Consider the following 12887-nt stretch of genomic DNA (forward strand, 5'->3'; position numbering starts at 1 on the left):
ACCACTGAATGCTACTTAACCTCCTCAACCTAAAAATTAATCTAGCAGAAGTGTTTTGAAATTAATTGTACTTTCTTCATAGGTTTAGAAGATAAACCCAAATAAAGAATATTTTAATAATCAAGGGGGCCTTTTACAAAGGCATTCAAAAAAGTGGCCTGCAGTAGTGTGGGCATGTGTATTGGATGTGCACTGGACCATTTCTACAGGTGTGTCTGGAAAAAAAAGGGGGGGGGGGGTTGGGCCGGGAAATAGACATGCAGAAAAATTAAATCCAGCGTGTCTATTTATGACCTGAGTCCATAACGCCACCCATTTGGCTTAGCGGTAAGGGCTCACACATTACCTGGGCGGTAACTATCCAGTGTGCGCCACCTGCCTATTACCACTTGGAATGCCCCCCCCCCCCCCCCCCCTGCAGAGGAAAATAGAAAATTATTTTCTACCTTGTGTTTTCGGCATGCGTCAAACTCGGAATTACTGCCAGGCGCACGCACTAGCCCGGGCGGTAATGCCGATTTGACGTGTGCTACATATTCATAGGCCCTTACGCGTATTTGTAAAAGGGCCCCAAGGTGCGATAAAATGAGTATTTGGACCACTATAGCATAAGAACGTTTATCAAAATATGAGCAAATGAATGCATCTCTTTCAATTTAAAGATAGTATATGTCTATAGTTGAGTAGTTTGGAATTCGTAAGTCAATGAAGTGTCCAAAATTATACCTAAAACCCTAGACTTAGCCTCAACAGGTAACATTTTATCATCAGATAGCCGAATAGAAGGAAAACCAGTACCTGAAATCCAGTGGCGTTCCTAGGGTGGCTGACACCTGGGGCGGATCGCCGATGCGCCCCCCCCCCCCCGGCGAAAGGACCCCCCCCCCCCAGGTGCATTTTTACCTGCTGGGGAGGGGGGGGGGGGTGCCGCATGCCTGTCGGCTTTGCTCGTTCCATGCTCCCTCTGCCCCGGAACAGGAAGTAACCTTTCCCCCACCCCTCCCCACAATAACCAATACAATGTGGGGCAATTCTATTAACTAATGCTAACATTTACATGTAAGCTTTGTGGGTAAATGTTTAGAATACTAGCACATATGCACCACCAAAGTACATATGTGCATAGCATGTGTTTGTAAGGGGAGGGCACACAGGGAAGGAGCAAGTGTGGGCATACTTGGAGCTGCCACTTACATGCACAGATTACAGAATACTGTACATTCTGTTCATCTCTGCTGCACGTAGACATCTGCTGTTATACAAGTTCTATGGGTGGCTTAAGTGACCACACCTAAAGAGTAGATACATATATACCCAGTTAGCCTAGTATTTTACAAAGGAAGTAGGTACTTCCTTGTAGCCACCATGCTATAGCAGTGCCCTTCAGATGCTCATTATGATCCTCATTCCAACCACATGGCTGTCACGAGCACTGTACTTGGCCATATGGGCAGAACCCATTGGGCTGACCCAGTATGGCTATTCTTATGTTCTTAAGAACCACACTTCACAGCCAAACAACAAAACCAACAACACAGTGGAGGCAACAAAAATGGCTGGAAATATTTTAATGTAGATCTTCGTATGACTCAACACCACCGTGTTTTGGCAACAAGGCCTGCATCAAGAATCTAAATCTATAGCTAACAATTTAGTTTGGCGGGAACGTGTCTAAGAGACATTGGAATACTTTCATTGTTTCCAGAGACGCTTTGGCTTTAGGGCAGTTTATGTATCATCGGACACTACATCTCTTGCAGCTACAGATTTAGACTCTGATGCAGGCCTTGTTTCCGAAACACAGCCATGTCAGGTTGTACAAAGATCTACATTAAATATTTCCAGCCATTTTTGTCATCTCCACTGTGTTCTTGGTTTGGTTGTTTGTTTTTTAATTTGGCCATATGACCCTTCTCAAAAGATTAATACCCAGCCTTCTATGCCCCCTGCACCCTTTCTGACTTGCTTCTACTAGATACTCCTCTCCTGTTATTATGCTTTTATTGGAATTCTAGATTGCTACTGAGTATGGTGGAATGTGTTCCTTAGTCTCCCTTTGCTGTATCTGCAAGACTTTCTCAACCTCCTGAGGGCAGTCATGCTGCAGTGTAGCAGACTGTGATGGCCACTGCTGTTTTCACTCTGATTTTGGCCTACTGCTCCATCATTGGCATTACTATAACATCACCTCCCCCTCAGTGTCCTAGTACAATTTGTGCTCATTTCCTTGACAGATAGGAAGGCTCCTATGGTGTTACACACACTGGCTTTTAAAGTATTTTTACTAAGATTTTACTTTTTGTGGCTAATGTTTCATTATCCCTGCTAGTAAACTGGGAATCCAAAAATAACTTTATTTGTTTACAGCTGTGGTGTAGCAACAGAGGTCGCAGACTGAGGTCATGGATAGCCCCATTCTGCAGAGCCAGTTCCATCAAGCTGTTTTTTCAACCTTTTTACCTGTTTTATTTTTGGATTTTTATTTGCTGCTGTGCCATGACTATGAGCAAGTGTGATTATCCTCAAGCTATCACATCCTCAGTCCTGAGAGTGTCCAACAAATATTTGTTGTAAATATTAATATGATCTTAGTTTATAAAGCTTTTCTAAACATGGTTATAACTGAATGCCAGCTATTGCAGTATGAAAAGGCAAGAGTATAAATTTAGAAAAATTATAAAATGTTGAGGCCGATATTCAGTCCACTGCAGTCAGTGTTTTTTAAACCCTAGTTGCTTCGGTTAAAATAACACCAGATACTCAATTTCTGAATTCCCAGTCCATCTCCAGTCTACCTCAGAGGCATCCAGTGGCTGCAGCAACTCATCTTCGCTGGCTGCACTGGCTCCCACAGGCTTCCCTTTGCCATATCCCACCACTGAGGAAACAGAAAGTGATGCCAGGAAGGGCAGAAAATGGCAGAGGGAAGCCTTGCAGGGGCCTCCACAGGCAGCAAAGATGAAGCACTGCACTCCCAGACACCTCTGAGGTAGACCAGGGAGGGATGGGGAGACTCAGAGAAGGGGCAGATGTCGGATCACCAGAGGAGAGGAAGAGAAAGGAGTGAGGCTGGATGGGCCTGAGCCAAGAATGGGTGGGTTCGTGCTCACCTATAGCTACTCTACGCAGTGCCGGTATCCATATACCAGCTGGCACTTGCATATCCACTTTCAATGCTGAACAGCGCTGCTATTTGGTTAGTGGCCATATTCAGATCACTAACCAGATAAAGTTAGGACGGACTTTTTGTTCTCCTAACTTTTTGCAATTTGTTATCTGGTTAGCAGTCTGAATATGGCTTTTAATTGGATAACCATTGGCTTCACCCAAACTCTTCCCAGGGACCACCACGGTATTGTCCGGATAGTTTCCATGGCAGTCAGAGGACATATTCAGCCACACTATCTGGTTAGTGCCATTGAATATCCCTCTCACTGACACTTATTATTCAGACCGCAAACCGGGATAACAAACTGGATAAGTTTCGCCTCCCCACCAAAAATTAACATCATGAAAAATATGTTATAAAAACAGTTGAAACTGGATTGAAGGCAATCAAGCCTGGAACCTAACTAAAATGTATTATTTTATCTGAACCTCATTCTGATGTCCTAATATGTTGATGTGCCCTTGTTGGTGAAATTACGGACCCCACGTCTTTTGGAGATCTCTAATCTTAATATCAACAAGATCCCCCCGTCTTTCAGAGCTTCCTTATCTTAATATCAATGATCTGCTGGTTTTGTGAAATTGACACAAATCCTGGATCACATTGCTCCAAAGAAAGTTGTGGATTTGAACTCCATTCTTAATATTCCTTAGTTTATCAGTGCCCTGAAGTTTTTGAGGCATGAGCTACAGCTATCAGAGACTGGAGCGGTTCCCCAACTCTCTCATCCCTGTGCCGCCCTTGGGTTCAAAATGGCAGCAGTGACCCCTAGTGAAGAGACCCCATAAAACGAAAGCCATAATTGAATACATGAAAACAAATAAATATATGTGATATGTAGACACTATTAAATTCCCTTGTTATAATAGTTATCCCTGAACAGAGTGTGAGAATGAAGTCTCACAACAAGGAAAAATATCACAATGAAGAAACTCTCAGTGCTTCAGCTAGCTCATAATGATTATTCCAGAGGCCTATATTAATACATTCTGAACTGCAAACAAACAGGAACACAGGTTGTGGAAAAGAAACAGGCATGGGCGTAGTTTGGGGGGGTGAGGGGGGGCACCAAACGGCTTGACACCACCTGCATTGCCGATCGCTGATTCCGTCCAACCCCTCTCTTCCTCCCTTCCTCCAACGCTGCAGTCTTCAATCTTTCTGTGCTCCCAGAAGCGTTAGCGATGTATACACGCTGCCTTTGCACTGCCCCAGAAGCCTTTTCTCTGCAGCGTCCCTTGGTCCCACCTATGCGGGAACAGGAAGTTGAAGAGAAGGCTTCCAGGGCAGACTGAGGCAGCATGTATTCATCGCTAATGCTGCCGGAAGCACAGAAAGATTGAAGACTGCTGTGCCAGAGAATGGGGAGGGGATAACGATCCCAGTCCTCGAAGTGTGTTTGTGTTTGCTTGCGCGCATGTGCGCACGGGGGGGGGGGAGGGGCACAGCCCGGACTGGGAGAGGTGGGGCACAGCAGAGGGCAGGAGATGGATGGGAATGGGAGGGGTGGTGAGCAGAGGGAAGGAGCAGAAGATGGATGGGACTGGGAGGGGTGAGGCACAGCAGAGGGAAGGAGCAGGAGATGGATGGGACTGGGAGGGGTGGTGAGCAGAGGGAAGGAGCAGGAGGTGGATGGGACTGGGAAGGGTGGTGAGCAGAGGGAAGGAGCAGAAGATGGATGGGACTGGGAGAGGTGGGACACAGCAGAGGGAAGGAGCAGGAGATGGATTGGACTGGGAGGGGTGGTGAGCAGAGGGAAGGAGCAGGAGATGGATGAGACTGAGAGGGATGGTGAGCAGAGGGAAGGAGCAGGAGATGGATGGGACTGGGAGACGTAGGGCACAGCAGAAGGAAGGAGCAGGAGATGGATGAGACTGGGAGGGGTGGTGAGCAGAGGGAAGGAGCAGAAGATGGATGGGACTGGGAGGGGTGGTGAGCAGAGGGAAGGAGCAGGAGATGGATGGGACTGGGAGAGGTGGGGCACAGTAGAGTGAAGGAGCAGGAGATGGATGGGACAGGGGGTGGGAGAGGGGAAGAAGCAGGATGTGAAATGAGGGATATGAGAAAAAGGGCAAGAAAAAGGGATGATGTGGGAAAAGGTTGAGACATAACGTGAATGACCTGCAAGACTAGAGAGAGGATAAGAGACATTGAAAAGGGATTGGGGTACTGGTGAGGGGTATAGGAGAAGGGAATAAGTCTCTTAAGGGGGTTGAGTTATGGTAGAAAGGGGTTAAATAGATGGTGAAAGATATGTTGTTGGGCATGGGGTATAAGGTAACAGGCAGAAGAGTGGTCTTGGAGGCAAGGGAAGGAAGGAGAGACATGGATGGAGCTGGGACTGATAGGGTGATGAGATGCAGTGGAGGGTAGATGAGGGCAAAGGGGGTGAGTACAGAGTATGGGAATGGGGGACTAATGAAGTGGGTGAAAGATGGGGGAGGAATTTAGGAGACAGGGTAAGGGAGAGATAGAGGGGGGAATGGGAGTGCTGGAGAGGGAATGAGAGGGAGATGGTCAAAGCCAGTAGGTAGATGGATACTAAGGACAAAAGAGTGAGAGAAAAGTGGTGTGTGTGTGTGGGGGGGGGGGGGGACATAAAATGAAAGATCAGTGCCAGACAGATGCAGAGAAGTACAGGAAGAAGACAAGAGAAGAGTGACGAAATGGAAAAGTCAACCTGGAAAAGAATTTAGGAGAAGACTGATACATGGAAAGTGGAAGAGAGACTGGGACCAGACCAACTAGAAAAATAGAATGCTCAGACAACAAAGGTAGAAAAGAAAACATTCTTTTTATTTAATGCTTTTAAAGGACTAAGATGTGCCTACTTTGTGAAATGTACATTTTTTCCTGTTGTTGTACTTTGTAGAGTACAGGAGAAAATACATTTCTGTTTCTCTTTCACCAATATTTGCACTGCTTACAGAGTCTGGCTTTCTTGAAGAGATCTATATTTCAGTTTTTGTGGGCATGTTTTTTGTGGTTCCCTATTTTGTATCACATGAGGGTCTGTCCATGTTCTGCATATGTGACTGATGTGATGGATTCTGCTAGCATGTAGTGTTTGTGTAGGAATGTGTAACAGTCCAGCTTGTTACAGTTTTCCAGTAGCAGGTATATTGGTGCTCCAGGGTCCAGTGTAAAATTTATAGCACTGTCTTTTCTTAGGTGGGTTAAAACTGTTGTGTGTTAAGTTTTCTGTATAGGCTTTGAGTGTCTTTTTGTAGGGTTTTATGTTATTTCATAAAGTGTCTGGCCCTATTGTTTTTGATATGCTGGCTTCATATTCAGCATTTTAGTCTGGTGCATGTGTGTTTTTGTTGTTTTTATTAATAGCCATAATGAATATGAATGAGATGTATATACATAGTAACATAACATAGTAGATGACGGCAGAAAAAGACCTGCACGGTCCATCCAGTCTGCCCAAGAAGATAAATTCATATGTGCTATTTTTTTATTTGTACTGTCCTCTTCAGTGCACAGACCGTATAAGTGTGGCCAGCCCTATCCCCGCCTCCCAACCACCAACCCCGCCTCCCAACCACCAGCTCTGGCACAGACCCTATAAGTCTGCCCAGCACTATCCCCGCCGCCCAACCACCAGCCCCGGCACTGACCGTATAAGTCTGCCCAGCACTAGTCCCGCCTCCCACCACCAGCTCTGGCACAGACCGTATAAGTCTGCCCAGCACTATCCCTGCCGCCCAACCACCAGCCCCGGCACTGACCGTATAAGTCTGCCCAGCACTAGTCACGCCTCCCAACCACCAGCCCCAGCACAGACCATATATGTCTGCCCAGCACTAGTTCCGCCTCCCAACCACCAGCCCCAGCACAGGACCGTATATGTCTGCCCAGCACTAGCCCCGCCTCCCAACCACCAGCTCTGCCACCCATTCTAGGCTAAGCTCCTGAGGATCCCTTCCTTCTGCACAGGATTCCTTTATGTTTATCCCACGCATGTTTGAATTCCGTTACCGTTTTCATCTCCACCACCTCCCGTGGGAGGGCATTCCAAGCATCCACCACCCTCTCCGTGAAAAAATACTTCCTGACATTCTTCTTGAGTCTGCCCCCCTTCAATCTCATTTCATGCCCTCTCGTTCTACCGCCTTCCCATCTCCGGAAAAGGTTTGTTTGCGGATTAATACCTTTCAAATATTTGAACGTCTGTATCATATCACCCCTGTTCCTCCTTTCCTCCAGGGTATACGTGTTCAGGTCAGCAAGTCTCTCCTCATACGTCTTGGAACGCAAATCCCGTACCATTCTCGTAGCTTTTCTTTGCACTGCTTCCATTTTTTTAACATCCTTTGCAAGGTACGGCCTCCAAAACTGAACACAATACTCCAGGTGGGGCCTCACCAACGACTTGTACAGGGGCATCAACACCTCTTTTCTTCTGTTGGTCACACCTCTCTCTATACAGCCTAGTAACCTTCTAGCTACGGCCACCGCCTTGTCACACTGTTTCATCGCCTTCAGATCCTCAGATACTATCACCCCAAGATCCCTCTCCCCATCCGTACCTAGCAGACTCTCACCACCTAACACATACGCCTCTCTTGGATTTCTACTCCCTAAGTGCATCACTTTGCATTTCTTCGCATTGAATTTTAATTGCCAAACCTTAGACCATTCTTCTAGCTTTTTCAGATCCTTTTTCGTGTTTTCCACTCCCTCCAGGGTGTCCACTGTGTTACAAATCTTAGTATCATCCGCAAATAGGCAAACTTTACCTTCTAACCCTTCGGCAATGTCACTCACAAATATATTGAACAGAATCGGCCCCAGCACCGATCCCTGAGGCACTCCACTACTCACCTTTCCCTCCTCCGTGCGAACTCCATTCACCACCACCCTCTGGCTCCTGTCCGTCAACCAGTTCCTAATCCAGTTCACCACTTTGGGTCCTATCTTCAGCCCATCCAGTTTATTTAAGAGCCTCCTGTGGGGAACCGTGTCAAAAGCCTTGCTGAAATCTAAGTAGATTATGTCTATAGCACATCCACGGTTCAATTCTCCGGTCACCCAATCAAAGAATTCAATGAGACTCGTTTGGCACGATTTCCCTTTGGTAAAACCATGTTGTCTCGGATCTTGCAACTCATTTTCTTCCAGGAAATTCATGTGCCAAGCCCCACCCTTTGCCCCCCCCCCCCCCAAATGAAACAGTAAAACTACGCCCATGGAAATAGGACAGGGGATCCTGCTACGCTTTATCTGTTCCCATTAACAGTACACAACACTGTATGCATCCATGCTAAGGAAAAAGCTGAAAAATCTATGGTTTCTGGCCATGCCTATAGGAATCAAGCCAAAAAAATAGCACTTGCTGTTGCTATAAATAAACTTCCTGGCAATCTGTTCTTCTTCCCTGCTGTAACACAAAGAGCATATGAATTGTGTAGAAGTCATCAACCACCTTCTAATCCCTGCCGATTTTGTTGTGGTAGAAGTTTTTCTGCCAACAGGGAGATGAGAGGTACAGAAGGGGAAAGTGAAGGATACATGCTGGGGCCCAGGGCAGAAATTTGACAGGGGGCCCCCAAAGCCCACCAGCAAGTTATATCTTCAACTCCCTGAGCCCATACGCTGTGCCCCCTCCCTACCCATCTTCAAATCAATGCTCAGGGCCCACCTCTTCAATGTCGCCTTCGGCTCCTAATCACTACACCTCTTCTCAGAAAACTTATCTACCCCAACTTGACATTTCGTCCTTTAGATTGTAAGCTCTTCCGAGCAGGGACCGTCCTTAATTGTTAATTTGTACAGCGCTGCGTAACCCTAGTAGCGCTCTAGAAATGTTAAGTAGTAGTAGTAGTAACTCCAGGTGAGCGTGGGACCCCCTGTAGCCTTGGGGCCTAAAGCAACTGCCCTGTTTGCACCCTTCTAATGCTGGCCCTGGGAGACTGAGTGATCCTTTGGAGGTATAAATGTGCTAAGAACAAGCAAGCTCAGCTACAGCTTTCACCTATAAACAAGGGCCTGTCTGCAGCAGTCATAAGAGAGGAGTACAACCACATTAGGAGCCAAGATAGAAATAGAAAAATGAATTAAGTTACAAAGGATGTTTAACATGACCAATGATTATAATGGAATCCAGTGATCCTAACACCCGATTGTTTGGATGGTGTTATAATGGTGACTATTGAGGTCTTTTTCTTCCTACTTTTTGTGAGTGTTGTTGTTTTCAAGAGAATACATCAGTGGTGTAGTCCTAGGCAGCCCTATCTTTTTTTTGTCTTCCCACATAACTGACAGGTACAACTGAAGACCCAGATATTCAGTTCCAGTCCCTGGAGAGGACCTGGCACTGAATATCTCAGTCTAAATTAACCACCTGACCACTGCTGACTGACTATTGACCTGGTTATTCACAAGAATCTTAAAATGTAATTTTGCCATTTGTTTTCTGAAAGGTAATAAATTCCCTAGCAAGACCAGAAGAAAGTGATTTCTTCCTGGTTTTGAGTAGATTTTTCTTTTCGATCGCATTCGTTTTTGCAAAATACACGATAGAATCCATGTTCCTTAATACTAGTTGGGCTTATGATAGTGGAGGCAATAGTTCAGTCACCGGAAAGTTCCATTGATTTTCTGCGGTTCAGAGCTGCAGGCAAGGGACAGCATTCCATCTGCTCAAGCTTGGAATGAATTTTCATCTTGTTCTTCTGTTTTACTGTGAATATAATTTCTCTTAGCATTAAAATAATTTATAAATTCAGTTACATTTTGAAGCTCAATGTTACCATCAGCAATGTTTAAACAGAAAGTAAACATTAGTATTATAGTGTATGTAGTATTGTAGCTGTTCTCTTCTCAGAGGCTTTGTCCTTTAGTCTTTTGAACTATTTTTTTACATATATTACTTTTTTTCTCTATAATAGGTGACATATCTTGGTCAGCAGGTCAAGTTTACCCTCTGTCACTTTGGGATGCTCTGAAGGACAGCATGTGAAGAAGTGACCATGTCTTTGCTTGGTAAAAACTTTTTCTTTCATTCAAAATAGGCTGGTACTGTCAAAAAAATGCAAGTCTTGATATTGGGGCTGCTGGAGCTGGCTCTGCTTCCCTAATTAGATTTCAACATTCTCAATTTGTTTTTAATGTCATCACTGCAAAAAAGTGTCCTATCGCTTTCAAATACCCAAAGCATGGGCCACGCTGTAAACTGAAATCCTTGTGGCTTCACCCTTCCACCCGTCCCATCTCTGTTCCACAGTTTGCATAAGTGAGTCTGGCTTGTTGCTGTACTATTGCTTCTCATCAATTCACCTGCTTATGTTCACAAAGCAATTAAGCCCCAGATTGGCATAATTAGGTGATAATGCAGCCCCCAGAGCCTTCTGAGACAGAAAGTGGCACTAATTTTCTATCCACATGAACATTGAAGGTAACCCTTCTTTCCTCTCTGTACTCCCCTCCCTCATGGCCTCATTGAATTTATTAGAACAAACTGATTCCTGTGGGATGCAGGCATGAAATGTATGCGAAAAAATTAGATGATCCACTTAGAAGATCTGTACAATCATTCCTAGAAGATCTGTACAATCATTCCAGCTGTGGTCTGCTTACTTCTTTAGCATGTCATCGTTGCTAATAGAAACCAGTTTTGTGTTTTCGTTTCTGGATGCGTGAAAATATGTCTTAATAAATAGTTGTAGGCATTCTTTCTGACATGCATCAGTTTAAGGCATGTTTCTCAAGTCTGAATGCGTCTGTCGGTCTTTCCATCTGTCCATCTATACACCCAGTTTTAAATCAATCCTAGCAAAATTTGCCACACTGCACATGTACCTTAAAATCATTGAGAAAGTCTATGCTTTTTTTTTTTCAGATTGGTCCTTCTGAACCCAAAAGCACTCCTAGATCTTATGCTACAGATTTCATTTAAGAAGTATCTATATGCAGCAGTTACACATGTAGATTGCATATACATGTACACGCATGCGTCCCCAGCCGTAGTTGCTACTAAATCCCAGATAAGTCCGCCGATACATCAGTGGTATACAACAAAAGCATATAACGTAATAAAAGAAGTAAAATAAATACATTATTCGTATTGATAAAATCGGAGGTTTTTTTAGACTAATGAGGAGCTCATGCACTATCCACATTGGAAAGCATTCCAGTCAATAATGGATATAAGCATTCAATCATTCACTGCTTAGCTGTTTTAACAGAGAATGTTGAGCATCTGAAGTCTTGTTCCTCCAAATATAAATTAACTGGTGAATCAGAGAGACATACTTGCTTATTTGAGAAGTAAAACTTAATTTATTAGCAAGTACCATACACAGTTTGAATATACATGTACATGGCAATTTCAGAAAGCAACTGTTTACACGGTGTAGTTCTGCAGAAAGAAGAGATTTCAGGGTGTGTAATATGGGTGTTGTTAACAGAGCTAAAAATATATATGCATATTCCCCATCTTACAATAGGAATGCACATATATTCAAACAAGCATATTTATTTATCAAACTTAAATCCCACCTATCCAATCCATCTAAACAGTTTACAATGTAACATCAATACAGCAAAACATCACATATAATAAAACATATCACAAAACTACAACATAAAATACATAAATGTGGTTTGCTGTTGCCTTCTTCCAAGGCATGGAGGGTTTAAGTGACTTACCACAAGGAGCTGCCATGAGATTTGAACCTCCCTATTGGATAAAATATAAGCGTTGCCCTACTGTCTCATACAAAGGGTCCATGTAGCCCAATATCCTGCTTCCAACAGTAGCCAGTCCAGGTTACAAGTACCAGGCAGAGTCCAACAGGTGGCAAAATTTCATGCCACTTAATCCCAATGATATGCAGTGGCTTTCCCCAGATATACTTTAATAATGGTTTATGAACTTTTCCTCCAGGAATTTGTCTAAACCAACTACTTCTCCTTAACCCTCCATTTCTATATCTGCCTCCAAATAAATAATAATAATCATTCTGGTTTTACTGGTTAATTGGCAGCATTTGCAGGTTTGTAAAATAGCTCTGCTATATATATAAATCCTGGCGCTTATACATGGAAATTGCAAGATCACCACTTCCACATATATATGATGGCAGTTCTACATGGAAGCTGCCATATTGATGCTGACCTTTCTCTGCATGTGTATATTTGTAAAATGGCTGCTTCTGCTGTACATCCTAGTAAATACACATACACGCCCGCATGCCTCATACATATTTTACCAAAGACTCTGCAACCTGTAGGTCTCAATTCCAGTCTCAATGACCTATATAAAATGGGCCTTCATGTGTAACTCTTTCCAACATCTGTTTATTTTTAGGCCCTCAAGAAGGCTTTCTGCACAGTGTGACGTATGCTTCTATGATCCCTCTACCGGCATTGCAGAATTGTCTCCGGCTGGTAGGTTTTCACAAATTACTTTTTTTTTTTTTCTTACATTTGTACCCCACACTTTTTCCCACTCATGGCAGGCTCAATGCGGCAGGCAATGGAGGGTTAAGTGACTTGCCCAGAGTCACAAGGAGCTGCCTGTGCCGGGAATCAAACTCAGTTCCTCAGTTCCCCAGGACCAAAGTCCACCACCCTAACCACTAGGCCACTCCTCCACTCCAACTTTGCTGCATACCTAGTCAGGTCACTCAGTTACAAGACTTTTATACATTTTAAAGCTTTGGTATATTTCTGGTTAAGTTTCAACAACCAATCTTACTATGGATCTTGT

The 12887-nt window shown here is 44.2% G+C and overlaps 1 protein-coding gene across 1 annotated transcript in view; it reads left to right on the forward strand.

Annotated features, from left to right (window-relative positions):
- Nucleotides 1-12887, forward strand: part of CTTNBP2 (cortactin binding protein 2) — a 321332-nt gene that overhangs the window by 220714 nt on the left and 87731 nt on the right. Inside the window, 3 exon segments of the mRNA XM_030216832.1 lie at nucleotides 10066-10129; nucleotides 10131-10159; nucleotides 12486-12565. Coding sequence (XP_030072692.1) covers nucleotides 10066-10129; nucleotides 10131-10159; nucleotides 12486-12565 — 173 coding nt within the window.

This window comes from Microcaecilia unicolor, chromosome 10, assembly GCF_901765095.1.
Source record: "Microcaecilia unicolor chromosome 10, aMicUni1.1, whole genome shotgun sequence".
In the NCBI taxonomy this organism is placed as follows: domain Eukaryota; kingdom Metazoa; phylum Chordata; class Amphibia; order Gymnophiona; family Siphonopidae; genus Microcaecilia; species Microcaecilia unicolor.